Genomic DNA, 20,103 nt, shown 5'->3' with positions numbered 1-20,103 from the left:
TCAGTGCTTGTAACCATCGGTCGAGTCAGTCAAGTGCAATCCAACGACAGCGGCCGGGATATCGGCGTAGAGCGTGAAGGAAACTCAATCACAGTTCACTATAATAGAGCGTTTTCAGACAAAAAAAAAAAACAAAAACCCGCACAGGAGACGAAAACCCTGGGAGCACGGAGCGGTCAAAGCGGGAAACCATTAGATAGTGTTAATTCGTAACACCGGAGTCTGGGGCGGTTGTGAGCCGTAAAGGGCGACGGGGTCAGTGGAAGCCGCGCGACTGTAACGTCACCTCACGGTTTTTAATGCCAAAACTAATTATTTGCATCCTAGCGTTATAAAACTAACGCTGGCGATCCGGGATGGGCCATCCTGAGGGCTCGGTGGACCATCAAGCAAACATCAGCCCCACGCAGACGGATCATGACACACACTCAGGCCTGCCTCAGCGAATTGTGAGGAAAAGGTGTGAGTAAAAGGCAATAACCACAAGCATAAGGGATAATGACATTGCACTCTATTCTAACGCGATCATCACATTTGCAGACGCCGCCGCTATAGCAGGACTCATCTGAGGAGACATAGCGGAGAGGATCCACTAGACTTCAGGTACCTGAAGACGCATATTAACTGAAAAAGGCGCACCAGAGGCTGCATTTCGTAGGAATACGTAGGAGGAACAACCTCACCAAGAAGCTGCTAATGTCGGTTTATCGCTGCAATGTGTCTGTCCTGTGGTTCGCCAGCTGCACGGTAGCAGGAAGGAATAAACACCCTCCAAAAAACGATCGGACAATCAAGGCAAAAAAAAAAAAAATTGAAGTTTTTATACTCGGAGAGCTCATCACGCTAAATTCAGCGTGAACACTTGAACCTCACATGCGGTGCAGTGCAATAAACCCTTTTTTTTCACCCTTGTTTTACTTCTTTACATTTTTATTTCTATATATTCATCTATATTTTCTTCTAGATGTTATTTATATTTTTTCCATCTCATATCACTAACCCAGACATGCTGCTATGTTTGTATTGTTGTGTTGTGCCTTGCTTTTTAAGGTTGTTTTTGATTCCACTGAACTTAGAGCCACTATCTCTAAATGTTGTTTTGCACTCTGCGTAATGACATTAAAAGTATCGAATCTTGAATCTATATTTTCGGTAACTTAGTGCACTGGGTAAACCAGGCATTTAAAAAATGATCCCTGACTGCAGTGCGTCAAGCAAATTACGACACGGCCTCTCCAATGAGAAAATTGTTGTAGACAGGTAAATTATCTTTTTGGAGACGCGCTTCGACATGTCTGAGCCGAGCATCTCCCGTGTGTTCAGTAAATCCGACGCTGGGGGTCTATACCGAATCAATGGCTTTATCATTCTGGATTTCCAGCTGTCCGTGATTGACTGTAGGGAATTTCCTTTTTTAACGGTGAAGTGATTTGAAATGACACTCTAATATTAAAGCTGAAGGGAGTTGATAAGTTTTTGTGCAAAGCTCTTTGCTGGTTAGTATGCTAAACAAAGTGCATGGTATAACATTGGCGCATTAGCAATCAGGCTAAGCTGTGCTGGAACTGTGTAATATAACTCCACTTTTTTGGCGTTCCCTATTATTTTGGTTTGTTTATAAGACTGTTATGGCTGGGAGGGTCAAGTCCAATGGAACAACTCAGTACAACCAGCAGGGTGTTTGTAAGAGGGTCTGACAGCAGAAATGTGTTTATAATGTGACAGTAAGTCAATGACAGGTAGTTTCATTAGCAATTCTATTGAGAAGATGTTTTTTTTTTTACGAGGGAAGTCTCAATAGTTTTAGGTTGCAGACATGTTTCGGTCATCGCACTGCTCAACCCATCAGCGAGGTTTTTGAAGAACACATCAATGGTTACTCAGCAAACAGGGGACTCAATAAAGACACTCCAAAAAGTGCTTATGAATCAGATTTTTTTCTTGGAGGCAACATGTCACATACATTCTCAAGATAATGCAATTCAAGACCATGAAAATATGCATTATTAAGCCGAAAAAGGATTTGCATTAGCAAGTCAATTAAATGATGACCTCCAGAAGACAAAAGGGCCCAGTGGGTTTCAATTTTGCTTGACTGCCATTAGGGTTAATTGGTAAGCATTGCGAGGCAAAAACTAAAAGATCTTGTTTTGTGGTTTGCGTGGGAATTTATCATAAAAAATAAGATTTTCATTGTTTTTTTTTTTTTCATATTAAAATATAGTCAAGGTTAAATCATGAGCAACCCTGCAGCTCTGCACCAAAGAGCTGATTTTGCGACATCAGTATTGAATAAACTGCTGCTAACTTTTGAAGATAAAGAAGGTCGTAGTAGTATCTTGCTTTTCATTTGTCCGGAGCACATCTTTTGACGGGGATTTCTTTATGATGATATGTTTCAGTCGGTAATTTTATGCTAACTAGAACAAGGTAAATGTTTATTAAGCGGCCCACACAGTGGGACATGTCTGCGAATAAAAAAAAGGGTAACCATAGAGACAAGCTTGCCTATTTTCCCAATTTGACAAGGTGGCTTTTGAATCCCAAAGTAATTTAACTAGATATATGTGTCAAGAGTTGAGCCATGGCACATCTTATGACTGGGCTCATTACAGAGGCTCATGCTTGTGTACATCATTAACCTTGGCTCAGACACAGTCATTATGTAGACAAACAGGCTGCACCCCTGAGCTAGTGCTGCCCTTCTCACTTCACAAGGCATTACACCACCGGAACCCCAGACCCGCATTTCTGCCTCGGTACACAGAAGAGTGTGCTTCTTTTTCTCATGTAACTCCCCCCCCAGCCCGTCTGCACGCAGTCATAACCTCCCATTTCACCTTCTCTTTCCCGTCTCTTATTCAATTTAAACAGAAAGAGGGAGACAAAAAAAAAAAAAAATCCCCAAATCGCCCCCTCCTAGATTTTCCTGTTTTTGGCTCATTTTCTCTTCCTGGATTTTCAATCTCCACACCACTTTTTTTTTTTTTTTTTTTTTATTCTTTTTTGGACTCAATGGGGCTTAAGTGGAAGGGCTGTGGTGTAATAGCAGATTCAGAAAACTGCAACAGATAATGACAGGGAGTAATAGGGGGGCTCTTACTCAGCCTTTTGCAGCCTGGGGCAGTCTCTGCTCCACACCTGTCTGTGCTGCCTTAATATGGAACTCTCTTTCGTTGCCTTGGCTCCACACCGAAGTCTCTGAACCTATAAGACAAGGTTTAATAAACAGAAAGGGGGTGCAACTGCAATATGTGGTGAAAAATATTCCTGCAGTGTTTGCTCTGAAATGCACTTTAGCGGTGACATCAAACCCTTTCCAACAAATAATTAACTTTTTCTGGACAATGGTTTATCTGGAGAGCTTTAATGCATCAATTATCTGAGCCATTTCACAAGTACTGAAAAGGCTAAAAAAAAACATAAATGGAGCAAATCTTTATCTTTGCGAGGACAGTGTACCAAAAAAAAAAAAATGGGGGCCACATCAAAATAAAAATAAAAGTATAACAGTAAAAGTTGCCCCCCCTCTAATAAATGGTATCTTTACACAAGCCTCCAATCTTCATAAACATTATGGCGTGTGTGTCTGTGTGAAAAATCAAGCCACGTAATTCAACAAAATCATTCATCCCTGTGTTGAAGCGCAAGCATTATATAAACATTGAAATTATTAACCAAAAACATGCATGAGACATGTTATTAGGGGAACAGAAGCAGGTAAAGTAGCGCCTAGTGTTGTTTCGCTTTATTATCTTGGAAAAAAGTGTCGAGCAGCCTTTCACTGTCCGTCGCCTGTGTTTTTGTGTGCGAGCCAGCGACTGGGATAAATGTAAAACGATAATGTCACAAAAACTAATAAGTGGGAACAATGCCTTGCATAATAACAGTGAATATGACACAGTTAATGAGCTGAAATTTATGATAAATTGACTGTTTTTTGTTTTCTTCTTTCCAAAAAAGGGATTAAGTTATCTTTGTCTCGGGAAGCTACCTGCTATTTGTGTTTTCTCAAGGCAGTTAACACATTATATGATCAATGTCTTGCTTTTCAGACAGTTAAACGGACATACCATCTCTTCATCCAGAGATCGATTTGTTTATCACACCTGGTGCCAATGAAATAGGGTGCTTTAATTTGAATTTCTTTTTTTGAACCTTGCAATTCATGTATTTACCGGTGTCGATTGATAGCATGGAGTTTGTATATTTGGCTACAAATGAACTCAAATTAGTTTTACATTTCAGTATAGCGCTAATTAGTGCGGGATATCATCGAGAGGCAAAATGTGTGCGTTTCAGTATCTGAATGGGAAAAAAGCTGCCAGTCTGCTCCCGGAGAGCAAAATGATGGCATGCTTGAGGCGACTCATGGTCATTTATTTAGCCTCTATCACATTACCATTGGGAGATGCGCAGAATGAACGCCTTTCAGTTGAGAGACCGAATGTGAACATTGCCGGTCTTATCTGGGTTATGCAGAGAGCAGGCTTGGAAGGAGCCACAGGCAACTGTAAAGATACTAAAAGGCTCCTGCGACAGTTTAGCAATTAAAACACCACAGGTCTAACAGCCTAATCTCCATGGCCCCCAGCACATACTTTTTGCTCTACACTGAGTCAGACAACTATGAACTTCAAACAGTTTATAGTAAACCCCGGGCAGCCTAATGAATATTAATGAATATAGAAATGCTATTGTGTAAGGAAATGATATTACTGCTGTTTTTCTTGATGTTGGATGAACATAAACGGGAATACAATGCCTGTTATGTGCAAAATAAAATCCCTTTACAGTATATGGCTTCTATGTGGGAAGACAAACCAAGCAGAAACTGTGTTTTTTATTACTACTGCTGTCATTTCATTTTTTACACCTCACATGAATATTGGTTATCTTTTTTTTTCTTTTTTTATTTAGTTCAAGCTCACTCTGTAGATGCTGATCAGGGCGTCCTCACCTGCTGCACAATCATCACATTATTAAGCGTAAATGGAATTGATTTTAAAAGCCGCATTGATGGTTTATACACGAGAGTGATTACCTTTTGTCCAATTAACGCCGACTCCAGCCGTTTGGCGTCAACTAGGGACTGTAGTTTTTTATATTCCACTGGTTTGTACTTTGAGCTGCCAAGACCATTTTTGAATCGCACAGTCAGTTTTTCTGCACGGATGAGAGAATATGGTATGGCTGAATTAGGATCATTGGAAAAGTCAAAAATCTCATTAGTTCTGATTTTATATCTTGCTGACTCAAGCAAACTAATTGGGGAGACTGTTTTTTTCCCTGAACACTTGAGCTGGGACTTACAGAAACGGGTGAATAAACAAGCAATGCTACCTATAAAAGCATCAAACACATGAGACGTATCTGAAGAATTCCACCATAAGACCCTGAGGTCACATCTGTTCAGCTGCTAGTCACTCTTCAAACACAATTTTCAGGTAGCTTACCGAGATCCTCTGCGTTGCACTGTGTATCAAACATATCCACTCATTACCCAGGAATTGCACTTGCATTTACGTCATAGTATGCAGAGGTGTCTGGGAAAAGAAGGAAATAAATCATTGCATGTGAAGGTGCAGTGACTGAGCGAGGCTCGAGGCTGAATATGTTGAGCTCCTCCGAGAGATTTAGACCAAAAGCCAGCCCGAGTTTACAATACAAAAAGCAACTCTGCCGTCAAGGTCATATGACATTGCGAGAGAATTAGAAGTTTTGTCTGTCACAAGTCAGGAGGTTGATTTTAGCAGGCTCATTGAAAGGATTAACACCAAATCTCTGACCAAATCTACTCTGCCTTCAAGGTCATATGAAATAGCGAGAATATGAGCTATATTGTGTTGCCTCACACAAAGGTTAGTATTTCGAGGAGAAAGGTGGTGCGTCGAGTGAGATCAAATCTCTGTTTTGAAATATTTAGAATATTCAGACAATATTTTCTTTGAAGAATGGGAGCGAAGCGTACACAGAAGGCTTTAATTTATGAGAACAATGAAAAACAGCGCTCTGTTCTAGACTCTTGAAAAAATACTTTTGCTCATGTGGACAGCAGACAACATGGGGTTTCTTTTATCGGAGCACATCACGTATTTTTATGGGAAAGAGTCAAGTATATAATTAAATGATGGAATAAACAAGTAAAAGTTGTAAATCATGACACCATTGTTATCAGTGATTCCCTTTGAATGCGTTGTGCAAAGAATTGATATATTTTTTACTTTGTAGCTGTGGGATTCATTTTTTTTTTTTTTTTTTTTTTTACATAATTGTGGGGATGCTGTTAAAAAGTGAGGAGTGTGATTACAAGTCAGCGGTGACATCAGTGTGCGCTTCCCCTGTAATGCATCACGGCGTCCTGTGTGCTGCCTCCGTCTGACATCACAATCACATTTCAAATTCTACGTCTATTACAGGCAGCTTCCCCTATGGTGCATAGGGGGAGCCATCGTGTTCTGCACAATCGCTGCATTTGCAATTTGAAGAGGTTTGCAGCCATTTAAGCTGGGAGCTGTGACAACCCCCTCCTGTCATTGAGATAGGGATCCCACCCCCATGACTTCTCATATAAAGGGGAAAGTCGGGGAGGGGGGGCGTGATTATAGGGATTATTCATCATCAGCAAGTCACACGAATACTTGTATAAGACGAGAAAGGCACAGTCGCAGAGTGTTGCGCTAACTAAACACGACAAGCTTTTGCTAGTTTAGGAAAATCAACCCATTACCTGCAGCTCACCTTGCCGTAGACTTCTCACTTCTCGAATGTATCGGTTGACAAAACTTGTAACCAAGGAAACAAACGCCTTCGCCTGTGATTGGTTCATTCAACGAGAAGCCCCTCCCCGGAAACGCCTATCGCTTCCCTCTCAGCCAATCAGGAGTGCCCCGCGCTCTCCCACTCTCCCGCTGACGTCATGCCCGCTTGCATTGCCTGGGACTGCTGGCGGAGGCAGGAGCAGCGGAAGGGTCGTCCTCTGCCCGGCTATGGAGGCGAGTTTCACTCCCGCACACGCATGGAGCTAAGCGGCTGGACTTAACCCATGAAGTTACGCGTCCCAGCCAGCTCGACACGGATCTTTCCAAGGTATTTAACTGTTTTTTTTCCCCCCCGCCTTTCCGTCTCCCTCCTTTGACCGCAGACTAATGTTAACGTAGAGAAAGGGGGGAGCATCCAGGCATGGGAGGCAGGAGTCAACTCGGAAAGTCTTGAATTCAGCGCGGTTAAAAAAAAAGTGAAATAAAATAAAAAAATGATTTATCTACTCTCGGGAAGGTGAGCCTCCGCTAATCTTTTTCTTGTGACCACTTCGTTACCAACGACGCACACACACACACACACACACACCTTCCTCGGGATCCTCCGCCTCCTCCCGTCGGTGTCCGCTGGGATTCAAAGTTAAGCTAGCTAACGTTCGGGTTACAAAAAGAAAAAAGCAGCGAAAAGAAAGAAAGAAAGAAAGAGAAAGGAAAACTAGCGTTTTGCGGGTTCGTTTACATTTTCCGAGGAACTCACCTTGTCCTCGCCGGCAAAGAAGCGAAGACGAGGGCAGGTGAGCTGCTGTGTGGGAATCTCAGGAATGTGAGTTCGGCTGGAAGGCGGAGATCCAGGCGCGGCGCCCCGGTCCTCCTCCCGGGTAACCTTACCTTTGCCCTCACGTCCATCTGCTCGGCTCCGAAGCGAAAATCCAAGTTTGTTACGCTTGGAAAACGTGGACAGATCATCGTGGATTCTCCTTTGCCGTTGTGCAAATTACACATTCCGTGCAAAACAAAACAGAGCCACCTTTATTTCCCCCCCGGGGGGAGGGCTTTTTTTTTATCTTATCAGCCAATGCCACAAAGAGGTAGAGAGAGAGAGAGGTTGTAGATTTATTCAAACCACTTTGCATTTTTTCTTCCACAGTGATTTCCCTTTTCTTAACTCCTGCCATCCATAATCTGAGGCATGATGCGTGTCCATGACACCTCAGTGAAAATGAAATGTTATCAATCTCCCACATACTTCACATGTGTGCACAAAGGAAAAAAAAAATCCCCTTGAAGCAATGGAAACATGCCACTCAATCCAAATCCCCCGGTGTCATTTTGTCCGATTAAGACAAAGTGACAGACGCAAAGTGAAAAAAAAAAGCACGTCATAGTTTGGGTTAAGATTGAAGGTCAAGCTGTACAGACGCCCACGCTATGTTTGAGACAAAGATGCTGGTGGCGGTGCTTCATTTGGCTCCCGTTGCCATTGTTGCCATGGGACTGTGGAGAGGTTATCTAACTGTAGCACTAAGACTGGTGTCTCTCTCAGTTGCCCTCCCAAAACCGACTAATGAGTATTTAACTTAATTAACTGTCGGCTAGGAAACGCTCGGCTTGCTGGTGTTTTGTTGGCGCTACTCAGGTTCCATGAAACATGAAACCGAAACATCGAAATACCCCATTTTTTGTGTGTGACCGTGATAAAAGTTCATTTGACTTTATCCAGTTAGTTGTGAAAGTGCATTTAGCCAGTAGGAGCATTTGTAAATGACCTCTTGCACTCTCTCAGCAGCTCACAGATAGACGTACACGAGCTCAAGAGGCATCTCTAGGTTACTCCCCTCGTGATTCACATTATTGCACTAGACACACACACCGCTGCACAGCTGACACCCATTGAGGATGGTTTACTGTGGGATTGAAACAACAGTGGGTTGTTGGTCTAAAGAGGCAAACTCACTCTGTTATCCGTTGAGCAGTTTAGACTTCTACTCTGAGCGATGACAGTGCGTCAGAGGTTGTTGCACGCCAGACATTCAGCCAACTGGTTGTCAGTTTCATTTGTCGAGGTTGGTGTTTTTCTTTTTCGCTGCAAAACAGCATAGCGTAGGATTGAAACTTAATGCATTATTTTTCTTGGTTTAGCTGATGTTTAAATAAGGTTTGACTGCGTTAGGGACAACGCCTCGGTAGACAATTAAAAAAAAAAAAGTTCGCAAGCGCTATGTGTTGATGTTTTTGTATGACCCAGTCTTCACGGTGAGTTCCTTTTAATGAGAAATGACAACAATAGCAAAGCACCCTCTGGCAGGCCTCTCCTCCGTGTAAGTTTTTCAGCACCTAATTCTGTCTGGACATTAGAGTCTGAGCCCTCAACCCTGTGTTCCAAGTCTGGTTTACTTTGTTTCAGGGATCGAATATGTTTTTTTTGGCCCTTTCAAAAGAAAGGCAGAGTGTGTACTTGTGTGTTTATATGCTGAAGTGTCAACCCTCAACTTGTCAGGATGGGCATTCCTCAAGCAAAATTCAATGAATCAAAAGCCCTTAAAAGTAGAGAAACCAAAAAGCCCGTAGCTCTGTGATGTAGTTTGAGATGTTTTGTTGACTCCACTTCAATGCAGAATATTTTATCCGGATCGAAACACTTGGGTGGGCCGACGTGATAAACGATGATCGCGAAAACATTTACCGAGAGAAGAAGATTCGAATAATGCAAATGATTTAAACGTTCGGACGATACAAAGTATGTGTTCTTTTTGTTTTGGGTTAGCAGTGACCCTCAGCTACAGCTGCACGGTTTGACTCGGGTGATAATAATAGTTCATAGTAGCAATCTGCCAATGAGGAGCTTTTATTTGTCCTTTGGCATGGAAATTATTTTTTCTTTCCAAGCCACATTTGCATGGTGTGGTCTAAAGGGAGTCGATCTTTTTCTCCTGCCTCCCTCATGAACAAACCACATGTATTAGACTTGGACAACTTCCATTGTGAACTGGCTTCTATCATTCTGGAGCCTTATGGAATGAAACAAACACAACTGTTAATTAATACATTGTTAAGATTCAACACCATATTATTGAGCCGGAGGATTTCACGCTTAATGTTGTTAATTATTCTTCTCCTATTTTTGGCATACTCTATTAAAAAAAAAAAAACACAAAAGTAATTAAGAACGCATTCTACATGTATAGAGGGCACCCGGTCTCACCCTTGCGTGTTTGGTTAATCAGAGACATGTGTGGCTCCTGGAAGATCATTGATCTTACTGAATATTTAAATAGATCCCTGAAAGAAAACCAGATTTCATGCTTTGGTTGGATCCCAGACAGCTAAAGATAATACAGAACACAAAGCATGTCAGCGCTTTTAGAGATTAGGTGCACAATAGATTTTTGTCCGGTAAAATTGCGCTCCATGGGGCTGACATGCTGAGTCTGAAAGACAGCCCCTCACGAGGATCTGCTTTGTGGACAGCGGCGGTGAGGGGACAGCACTTTTCCACTGTGGTTTGCTCATCATTTACTACAGCCTTTCAGCTCGTTCATTTCTCCAATAATACATCTATCGGAGCCAGTCTGGCTACTGATTTATCTCTTGAGAGCACATAATAACTCGTTTAATATTTCAAAGCGGTTCTCGCACAAGGGAAAAGTTGTCACTTTACTTTAGAAGGGGGGGCGGTGACCTTCTTCAAGGTCATTAATATTTCCTGAGACATCATTTGAAATGTCTAGATCTGCCTTCAACTAAAACATGTCTTTGCTTTTCAACGTTCCACCCCAGACATACAAAACGGGAGGAACGCCAAATCATTTGTTACCCTTCCATCCAATACATCTCTAAAGCTTGAAAAGCGACGCCACCGTAAGCCTACTAAAAAAGGCTTGGCTACAATGGTGGAAGACCGAATAGCGTGTCCACTCTAAAAACTTTAAATTTAACTTTAAAAACAACAGAAAACTTGGAAGGCCATCTCTTACCTCCACCTTTAAACACAAGCAGGACAATTTTAAAAGTCCTTCGGAAAACTGCTTAACCTGATAAGATGAAAAGGGCCTAACAATATGTATTTTTTTCCCTCATTACCTCGAGACCACCGGAAAGAAACAGCAACTAAACGCTTCCAGCAGCTCTGTGAAATCAGTTCTCAGTTTGTTTTTTTTTTTGTGTGTTCCATGGCGTGTCATCTGATATATCTTGCAGCTCATTAAACCGAAAAGTCCTCCTCTCTTTCCCTAAGTATGGTGTTATTACATACCTACTTATCACCCTGCAAGCTGCAACTCATTAAAGTAAAAAAGACGGCATCTACACGCTGTAGTTATTGGAGTTAAGTAGTTATCAATCTGAAGATTAACAGTGTTGCAAACAAACTTACAAACCAAGTTGAGACTTTATTTAACATCAACCATCTTGACATTACATTCTGTTTATTAGACGATAAAACGTACCCATCTTTTTGCATCTTTCTAACGATGATGTTTTTGGTCTTTGTCCCTTGGTAACAGCAATTTTGAAAACGTCATTTACTTTGGGGACTCCCAAGGCTTTGTTGCAGTTCTATTACTATTCAGTCTTTCACAGTGTACCGCCATTTGGATCAGTCCTACCGAAAGCAGGGCATATCCAACCATTCATATGCTGATGAGCACGTTCTCAGTTTTACATTAAATGTGAGCCAGCTAATTTGGGAAACTAGAGGACTTAAGGGGGTGTAAAGAAAAAAATCTCAAGATATCTCTGCTTATATTGAGGCATTTCACTTATTTTGGATAATTTACCGAATTGACGTTTTCTTTCTAAACGTCAGTAAATAATCCCATTGCTTGCAGACCCTCCGGATACTGTGACTATCTGTATTCATATTCAAAGGGTTTTCAGAAAACGACATAGCGGTACCTCTTCGTACAGCCACTTACCGCCTCATGATATCAAATGTATTGTGAATAATTAGTTGTAAAGCAAGCCTTTGACCCACTTGTTGCCAAAGGTCTGTAAATAAGTAGTGACTCTGTACATGTTTATGTTTCTTTCTCATGGTGGTTAATCAAAGCTTTGGTGAGACTATGCGCTCTGCAATTTTAACGGTCGGTAAATACCGTGCACCTGCTGGCTTGGGCGGGGGATTTGAATCAATCAACAAAAAGTTGATTTATTCTCCTAGAGCCCACCTGAATTTCTTCGGTCAATTTCTGCACTAAGTCAGACCTGTACAGTCCATTTGTCAGACTGCTGTCCTCTCAGTTTCTCAGTATTTTTCTTTTTTGACAGACTGCTGGTTCCAGGGATGGTGAAGGCTGAATGGAAGTTTGTGCTTCAGTGATTTTTTGCAGTCCTCCTGTATTGTGTTAGATTTGGAATCTCAATAAGCTCAGAATGTGTCCACTGCAATACACCTATTGTAGTTGTTCTCTATTTTGACCAATATATTTATATACACATGGATGTTTTTGTGTGTGTGTGTGTGTGTGTGTGTGTGTGTGTGTGTGTGTATAAGCATGCACTGTATGTAAAAAAGTGTAGTGTCTACAGGGTGTATATTTATGTATTTGAATAATACGATCATTTAATGTTCATCTTTTAAATTAACTACTTTATACCACGCATTGCCCATCAGCATAAAATTGGTCGTTCCTTTCAGATGTTTATTCGTGGCATCAGGTTTCTTCCTAAAAAGAGTCATGCATGCAGTCTCGAATGCTTGATTTAGTCAGAAGGTGTCGTCTTCTCTGCTATGTCAGGTTGCAATCCTGGAGACCACGCAGGCTTATGCTGAAGGGTTGTGCCTTTCCCTAGACTACAAATAAAAGCCTAAACAATCTGCAAGTGGAATAGCTTCTTAAATGTCAAGGCATTTACAAAGTAAAATTAACTCTGGGAAAAAAAGGGTCTTTGCACATTGAAAATGAATAAATACAGTTCAAGCACATGACATTTAAAATGGCATTTAATAGATCCTTAGTTTTGCATTAGCTGCGGAATTGAGAGGCAGATGCGGGATTGTGTGATGTGAAGTCAGAGACGATCTCTTTTTTTTTTTCTTTCTGAGCAGAATAGTAATATCAAAGCTGGCAGACCTGACGTATCAGGATGACATATTCATACAAACATTGTACACTACTCATATACGCTTCCCCTTCCTTAACTAAGCTTAGTAAACAAGTAGAATACATACTGATTGAAGAAAAGCAACATTTTTAAGTCTTATCTTATTTGTTCTATTAGCCACTTTACTACCTAAATAGCTACTAAATGCTACCACCGTATAAAACGGTCTGTTCAAGAGTTCAATCTTGCCATTTCAAGATTCAGAGTTCAAGCTCTACTTCATGCATCACCAACCCCAAACAAAACCAGCACCTACTTTTATTCCTAGGTATTTACTTAAATAAAGTTACCTTACGTAGCAGAAGAGAAACTCAAATTATTAGGAATCATACATTCACCACCAAGGCAGTCGCACATCTTTGGAAACCACTGGGATAAGAAATGTCATAAAATTTTTTATGCAGGGGATATAAGAGAAGATTTGCAGAAGTGCCTTGGTTTCATATGAGAAACGTGAGGGCACCCACGCTTATAGACAGGATATAATTCTAAGACAATACCCAAGATAAAACTATCAGTATATAGCTCTGTAGATGTACCAAGTCACACACAGACTCCATGAATCATTAAGGAGAATATCAAAGAAGGGATTTATTTAACTTACTCATGGGATGTGTTTCTTTTTTTTTTCTCAATTAAATTCCCTATGATAGATTATCTGTGTGGTGCTATCCAACAGTAAGTCTACATTTCCCACTTACATGCAGTGACATTGCTTTTTCCTCTATTTGCATTTTCATGTCAGTATAAGATCCAAGGTCAGCTTTGCTTGGAAATTAAAACAGCGAATATAAAGCAGATCTTCCCAGTTAATCTATTTGAAAGGTTATATGATGATCGCACAACCTCGTGCTTAACCAAGTAATCTTTCCCTCAGTCTTTCCTTTTTTTTCATTGCATATCCACATAGGGAAGGCAGGTGACAGGTTACGTATATTTACTTCGTCAGGCTATAATATTTTTGTATGGAGTATTAGTTGTTTAATTGTCACACTCAACAGTGGCTGTCATTAAAAAAACAAAACATACCTCATGCAGTGTGTCGTCTGTTGTGGAACGTGGAAGATCATTTTTGGGGAGATGAAGAGGGAAAACCAAAAAAGGTGACTGAGAGAGAGGACAACTGCTCTGATTGATTTAGTTATTTTATTCTTGATGTCCACAAAAACGTACCACATTGTAAACATTTATATTCTAAAAAAAGTCCCTTGTCATAGTGTGTGTGTGCGTGTTTGTGTGTGTGTTTGCAGGGTTTGACTTCACTTGGTGATAAAATGATATCACTTCAACAACGACAAACTTTTAATGTGTAACAGGAAGATTTTCTCATTTAAATGCATCGAATGCAAGTACATAACACATGCTTACTAATTTATTGTGAATAATCAATTTTCCATTATGTGAAGCTTTTGTCACATACTTGTGTAAAGTGCTGCGAAAAACATGTAATGAATAATTTCAAGCCTTGCCAACTCTACTAGTTTTCAATCACAATTTTCATACCTTGACTGGTATCATGAAACGTATTTTAAATCCCTCTCAGCGAGGTCTAATAGGTACTAAAACAAAAAAGAAAAAAAGGAAAAGAAAATTAATTACCCTTTCGAAATGGTCTCTTCATGATGATGGCACATAAAACTGGTTGTCATAGCAAGGGGGGATCTGCAATAATTGTTAGATCTAAGTATAATAGCACTATACCTCATTCCCAGTGTGACAGAAACAGCTGTGTGCTGGTCAGGTGTGTGTGTGTGTGTGGATGGGGGTGAAGGTGGCGACCGTGGGGTTGCCCCTGTTCTGCCATCTGACACTCTTAAAAAGATGCCCGATTTTTATTTCCAAAACCCAAGCCACCATAACACAGTTATTTAACGGAACTGTTGTAATTGTTAAATATCAATGCCAAGTCACATTCAATTAGGTTTAATCATTGTTTCTCCAAATCCTCTCCCGCGTTGTCTCGTTCCATGTTGTTACATAGTCAACCATTTCTCCTTAGAAATTACTTTCTGGCTTTGAATTTCCTGAAATGTACTCCTGCGTGTCACGTGTTTGTATTTCAAATGCAGTAAGTCATTATGGTGTTAAATGTTTTCGTCTTATAATGGGCGACGGGATGAAGCGCGGTTTTCATGTTCAAATTGGGGTTGTATTTAAGGGATTTTCATCCAGGAAGAGTAATTTATGTCACATTCTGTCACAACTCATAATGGATTATGAGAGGCTGGAAAAAAAAAGCTTATGTCCCCTGTCTTTTGTCATAAAGCAGTGACGTAGAGAGTACATGATCATTGCAGACGGTTACTTCTAGAAAGTTTGTTTTTTTAAAGCCTCGTAGTGAAAACGTGTTTTTTTTGTTTTGTTCTGTTCTGTTGTACTCCCATCTGTTTTAATTTTTCAACAAACCTTGGAAGATAAGGTGGGACTCAGGATGTATACACATGGGGTGTGTGTGTGTGTGTGTGTGTGTGTGTGTGTGTTGGTTTCATTAACTTTTTACAATAACCACGGGTCATGTCCTTACTCACATTAACCCTGCCCTGTGGACAAATGCTCAGATAGGTGTTGAGATATTGCAACATGCGTGGGCTACGGTCCAAGGTGTGAGGTAGGCAAAGGTGCGACTTCCGGATGATTTCTTCTGACTGTCAACTCTTTTTAGAAGATCGGGAGGAACCAGCAATGCGACCGAATCCACTCCACATATCCACATACAAAAGCGAAACTGGTATGCTTGTTTTTTTATGGGACTAGAACACTCTGTGGTAGGTAATGATTGATAGAGGATAGTTTGTTTATGTGTGCTACTCTTCTCAGAAAAACTGAAATTCCTTTGCCGTTGGGTGTGTCGATATCGGCCAAGTGTTTTCAGCTGTTCGGTGTGGTAAAAAGTCCAACAACTCAAGACCTAATAATAACTTGCGATTTTGGCAAATCCATTGGCTCGAAGAGTGACCTTTGTCTTGAAATAATGTACGGAATGTGAATATTGAGAAATTTACCGTCTCGGGACCTGCGTGATGGTTAATCTGTGATAATCGCTGTGTATATAAGCATTGTGTATATATAGCCTGGAGGGACTGCCTTCAAACTGCGCTGTACCTGTGGCAAGAACAATTTTTTTTAATCAAATGACTATTAAGAACTCAACAAATGTGTTTTGGCGAACAGAATTATTTTATCAGCCTCTTCATTCTGGGGATTTATCAGCGCTGAAATAGGTTTATCCCAGTAAATCCTTCTGCAATATTCTAGACCACAAATGTTACATTTCCATTGGAAAATGTTATGTGCCGTCTGTCTCGGGGGACTGTTCCAATGAAAAATATTTTGCTAAGGGGGTTTTGTTTATCTCTAAAAATCATTAAAGTTACACAATAAATTCTAGAGAAGTTGTGAGCAATCACAGGATAAGAGATTGTGTGTCGCTTTGAAAACACTGCTTAACATTTGCTGATCTGTGATTGTGTTAAACGTTCTTTCGGTTTGGGTTAAACACTCGCAACATCACTTGTCCATGCTTCACGGTTACTTCTACTATTCTACCAACGTGGCTTCAGTTCAAATATCTAAACCACAAAATGCTGATTGACATCAAATAATCGCTAGAGATTATTTTTTCTTCTTCTTTTGTTACACAAAGAAACATTTTTTGAGATGTGGTCCCTTTATGATAGACCACATTATAAGAGATCCAAGCTGCCAAGAGAAATTGACTTATCAGGCAGTTTTGTAATAAGTTAGAAAATAACAGTGATCATCAAACCAGTGACTGCAAAATATTTGTCTCTTGCTCCTCTGGATGACATTTCTGAATTGTTGCTCAAAATTAAGCCACCATTCCAACCTTATGACGTCTTTTCTTTATCTTTCTTTCAAATGTTTTCTTACAGTTTGCTGCGAAAGATTAATATTCCTTTAGCCGGTTTTGTCCCTAGCCATTTTAAACATGCTGCGGTCCAGATACCTCCTATCTAATTAGTTACTGGCCTATATCTAAGCTGCCTCTCATAGTCAAATTCACATTTTATTTTTATTTTTGCAAAGCAGTATAGTGATGCTTTAGACGTTCATATCTATCAATACTTTATTTTTGTCTGTTTACTTTTTTCTCTATACCAAATTGACTGGCTGTTAATGATACAGTGATGGAAACTGATGTAATAGTTTATTTGAAATCAATTTTTAATTTGGTGATCTAGCTATTATTTAAATGACTTTTAACAATTCCTTAATACAGCCGTAAGCGCCACAGTAGGGTTTAAATCCTATCTTAAGGATCAAAGTTTGTCAGTGCCTGTGGGTCAGTTAATTTAGAAGGCATCTGTCCTCGGCCCATTGCTTTTCCTTGCATATGGAAAGATGATCATAATTGGATTGTTTGCAGAATCACTTTTGACTTTTTTTTTTTTTTTGTCAATAACATCTACCTTTAGTAGTTCTCATTTGACAAGTGCTTACAGGTGTTCATTTTGAGCAAATTTAAAAATACGTATTTTCATGGCAGTCTCATTTTCATGAGTCGGATCTGTAGCGAGAGCAGGGAGCAGAAGAGAGATGGAGGTATGGAGGTTAGCTGAAATAAGACAGAATACATGTGTGTGAATAAGAGGGACCAAAGTGAGCCTACAGGGAGCAGAGATAAAGAAGGTGAAGGATTTGAACTGCTTAGGGTCAATGGAGCATCAGAGAATGAGGAGGTGAGGAAGCGTTTGCAAGCAGGTTGGAACGGGTGGAGACAAAGCAAGAATAAAAGAAAGAATGTAAAATACGCTGGTGAGACCATCAATGTCGATTTTATGGACAATGGAGGTAGCAGAGGTGACAATGTTGAGGTTTTCCTGCTTGAGGTGACGAGGATGGACAGGATCAGGAACGGATGTGTGCAGAGAAAAGATGGTGAGGATCTGGGAAGAAGGATGCTGAGATTGGAATAGCAGAAGAGACTGCCTAGAGGGATACTGGTGAGGAGATTTATGAATGTGGTGGAAGAGGACCTGAAGTTGGTGTGTGTGAGAGAAGGGATGCAAAGGAGAGGGTTAGATGGAGGCTGATGATTCACCATGGTGGCTCCTAAAGGGAGCAGCCCAAAGGAACACAGGAAGTCATTTTTGCCCAAAACCTAATACTGAGCAGTCAAGTCAGTCGGCTTCTGCAGTCATTTTATTACGACATTAACAAGTGTTGTTAATGTTGAGATAAAGGTTGCACTCATTTTCAATCACCGATGCTTACTTTTAACACTTTGCATGGCCAAGTGCCCTTTTGTATTGATATCAACTCAGACTCGCTTAGAAACAAATGTCTGGCTTTCTTTTTGTTTGGTTTACTTTTGCCATGACTGTTTTACATATGTCTATATATCTATCTTTTTTTTCTACTCTTTTCCGCTAAAACGTGATCTATATTGTCTTGAGTTCGATCCTGCCACCGAGCCCGTTTCTGTGTATTCTAACCGAGAGTTAGTTAGACAGTCAGATGAACAGACAGACCGACAAAACCAAACACTAACCCCAGTGGCAGACGTGATACTGTAAGTGAAGCCTGTTGTGTTATGTAATTGATGTCTGAAGAGGTTTCCAGACGCTAAAGGGTCAATTGGATGTTAAAAATATTACACAGTGCAATATTTAAAAGCTTACTGCACACATTGTGGCTTTTTGGGTCGGGTAATTTGGGCTTTCAATTCATGGGTTGCCAAGATGGAAATTAACAGTCACTTATCACTTATTTCCAATGCCAAAAGAGGTGCAGCAGATAGTAAAGATCTGGGCTTTTGCAAGTTTCCAAACCGTTTTCTACTCTTTTCGTGCAGCACATTTCCCAGGCTCTCAGCTCAGCAAATCAGAGCAATCAACATTTGAACCGCTGCTGTGCTGAGACAGCCTGCAATTGAAATTCAGGCTAATCTGTCTGGAGTTTAATTATTTCTTGGTTCATCTACATTTGTTTGAGTTGAGTGTGTGTGAATGACCCGATGTCATTCAGCCTCTCGAAGACAAATCTGCCACTTTCTGTCTAATAGATCTCCTGTTGTATTAGCTGTTGTTTCTATCTTGCAAATTTTGTGTTCGGGTGACAGCAACTCTTGATGTTTAAATGTTTGCGGTAACTTGATTTGAAGATGTGATAAATCACAAGCAATACTAACCAGCTGCATGTTGCCACAGATGATTTAATATAACATGTTATGATGTATATGAACTCCCATAACCTTATTTGTCTTCAACCTGGTTTTATATGTTAACTTTACCTCCGCGATGGCTAATACTAGATTTGCTCCTGCAATTCTCTTTGGGGATGGTGAGACACATGTGGCTTTCACATGGACCAAAACAAAGGACTGATGAAATCCTGTCCGTAGCTGAAATGATGGAATTGGATTCTGTAAATCTGCCTTAAACAACACTCCGGAAAACTCGACTCCTAACAGAGCCAGTCTGATATATACTGTAATGTGTTTTCCTTTACCTTCCGTTCACATGTTACACCATGGAAAATGAGACCAAAAGTCTGTGTAACAAACTCTGAGGAGTGGCTGGTGTCTGAGGTCACTAGAGCAAACCATGTGATCCGATGAGTCAGGGCGGGGTCAAATTTAGACTTTTCTTGGCAGCCTTAGAAACACCAAGAGTCCTGATACTTTTTGAAAAGGGAGATTCAGCCCGTGGAGTTAGACCGTCACTGAAAGAAATGCTGTTTCAAGCCCTCGGATTTGTTTTCTTAACTGGGCTCACAGATCGCACCCAGCAGCCCCACACGACTGGGTCAAGACCCACAGGTGGGCTGCAGCAGATGGAGCTATATTTGGATCGCCAAATGAAGTCCCCCGGTCATTGCTTAAAAGTACTTTAAATGGACAGATTTGTGGAAGAGGGAAAGCATTACGATGATATGGTTGAGTTTTGCAGTCATTATTATTATTATTATTATTATTATTGTTCAGTAATTTGTTTCTTACCCTCTCAAGGTTGTGTAGTGAAAAGAAAGATAACTAGTGGTAAAATGTGGCGACTTGGATGCTTTTTGTTTGTACCACAGTGCCATAACATACAAAAGAATAGAAAGACCCTTAAATAGTCATACAGTGGGGAGATTTCAATACTACTCAAATAATGTATTTATATGATTTATATTGTATGTAAAGTTGCTCGAATATGGTTGCTAGGCATTAACCTGGACCCCATACACCTTTAACCTACTTTTCATCCTTGCTGTTCTAACTGTATTCCATCCAGTG

The 20,103-nt window shown here is 40.5% G+C and overlaps 2 protein-coding genes across 10 annotated transcripts in view; one reads left to right on the top strand and one right to left on the bottom strand.

Annotated features, from left to right (window-relative positions):
* Positions 1-7,573, bottom strand: part of LOC147235054 (coiled-coil domain-containing protein 148-like) — a 30,464-nt gene extending 22,891 nt beyond the window's left edge. Inside the window, exons 1-4 of one of the 3 annotated variants that reach the window (XR_015106073.1) lie at positions 7,519-7,556; positions 5,457-5,546; positions 5,045-5,166; positions 3,104-3,207 (exon numbers count right to left, since the gene is read on the bottom strand). Coding sequence is in view for 2 of the 3 variants with exons in the window: in XM_086145860.1 (XP_086001986.1) it covers positions 3,104-3,207; positions 5,045-5,166; positions 5,457-5,490 (260 nt within the window). In the remaining variant the exon portion in view is untranslated. Of the gene's footprint in view, positions 1-3,103; positions 3,208-5,044; positions 5,167-5,456; positions 5,547-7,518 lie in introns of all 3 variants that reach the window. The other 2 variants (XM_086145860.1, XM_086145861.1) reach the window with 2 other exon arrangements.
* Positions 6,930-20,103, top strand: part of pkp4 (plakophilin 4) — a 72,117-nt gene continuing 58,943 nt past the window's right edge. For 3 of the 7 annotated variants that reach the window (XM_086145858.1, XM_086145857.1, XM_086145856.1), the window contains exon 1: positions 6,930-7,089. Coding sequence is in view for 4 of the 7 variants with exons in the window: in XM_086145852.1 (XP_086001978.1) it covers positions 15,546-15,591 (46 nt within the window). In the remaining 3 variants the exon portion in view is untranslated. Of the gene's footprint in view, positions 7,090-15,535; positions 15,592-20,103 lie in introns of those variants that run through there. The other 4 variants (XM_086145852.1, XM_086145851.1, XM_086145853.1 and 1 more) reach the window with 4 other exon arrangements.

The sequence above is a fragment of the Fistularia commersonii genome, chromosome 4 (assembly GCF_037954325.1).
Source record: "Fistularia commersonii isolate RoL2024-O1a breed Wild chromosome 4, RoL_Fcom_v1.0, whole genome shotgun sequence".
NCBI lineage: Eukaryota > Metazoa > Chordata > Actinopteri > Syngnathiformes > Fistulariidae > Fistularia > Fistularia commersonii.
The sequence above is the reverse complement of the archived record's forward strand: the minus strand, read 5'-3'. Positions and strand labels throughout refer to the sequence as shown.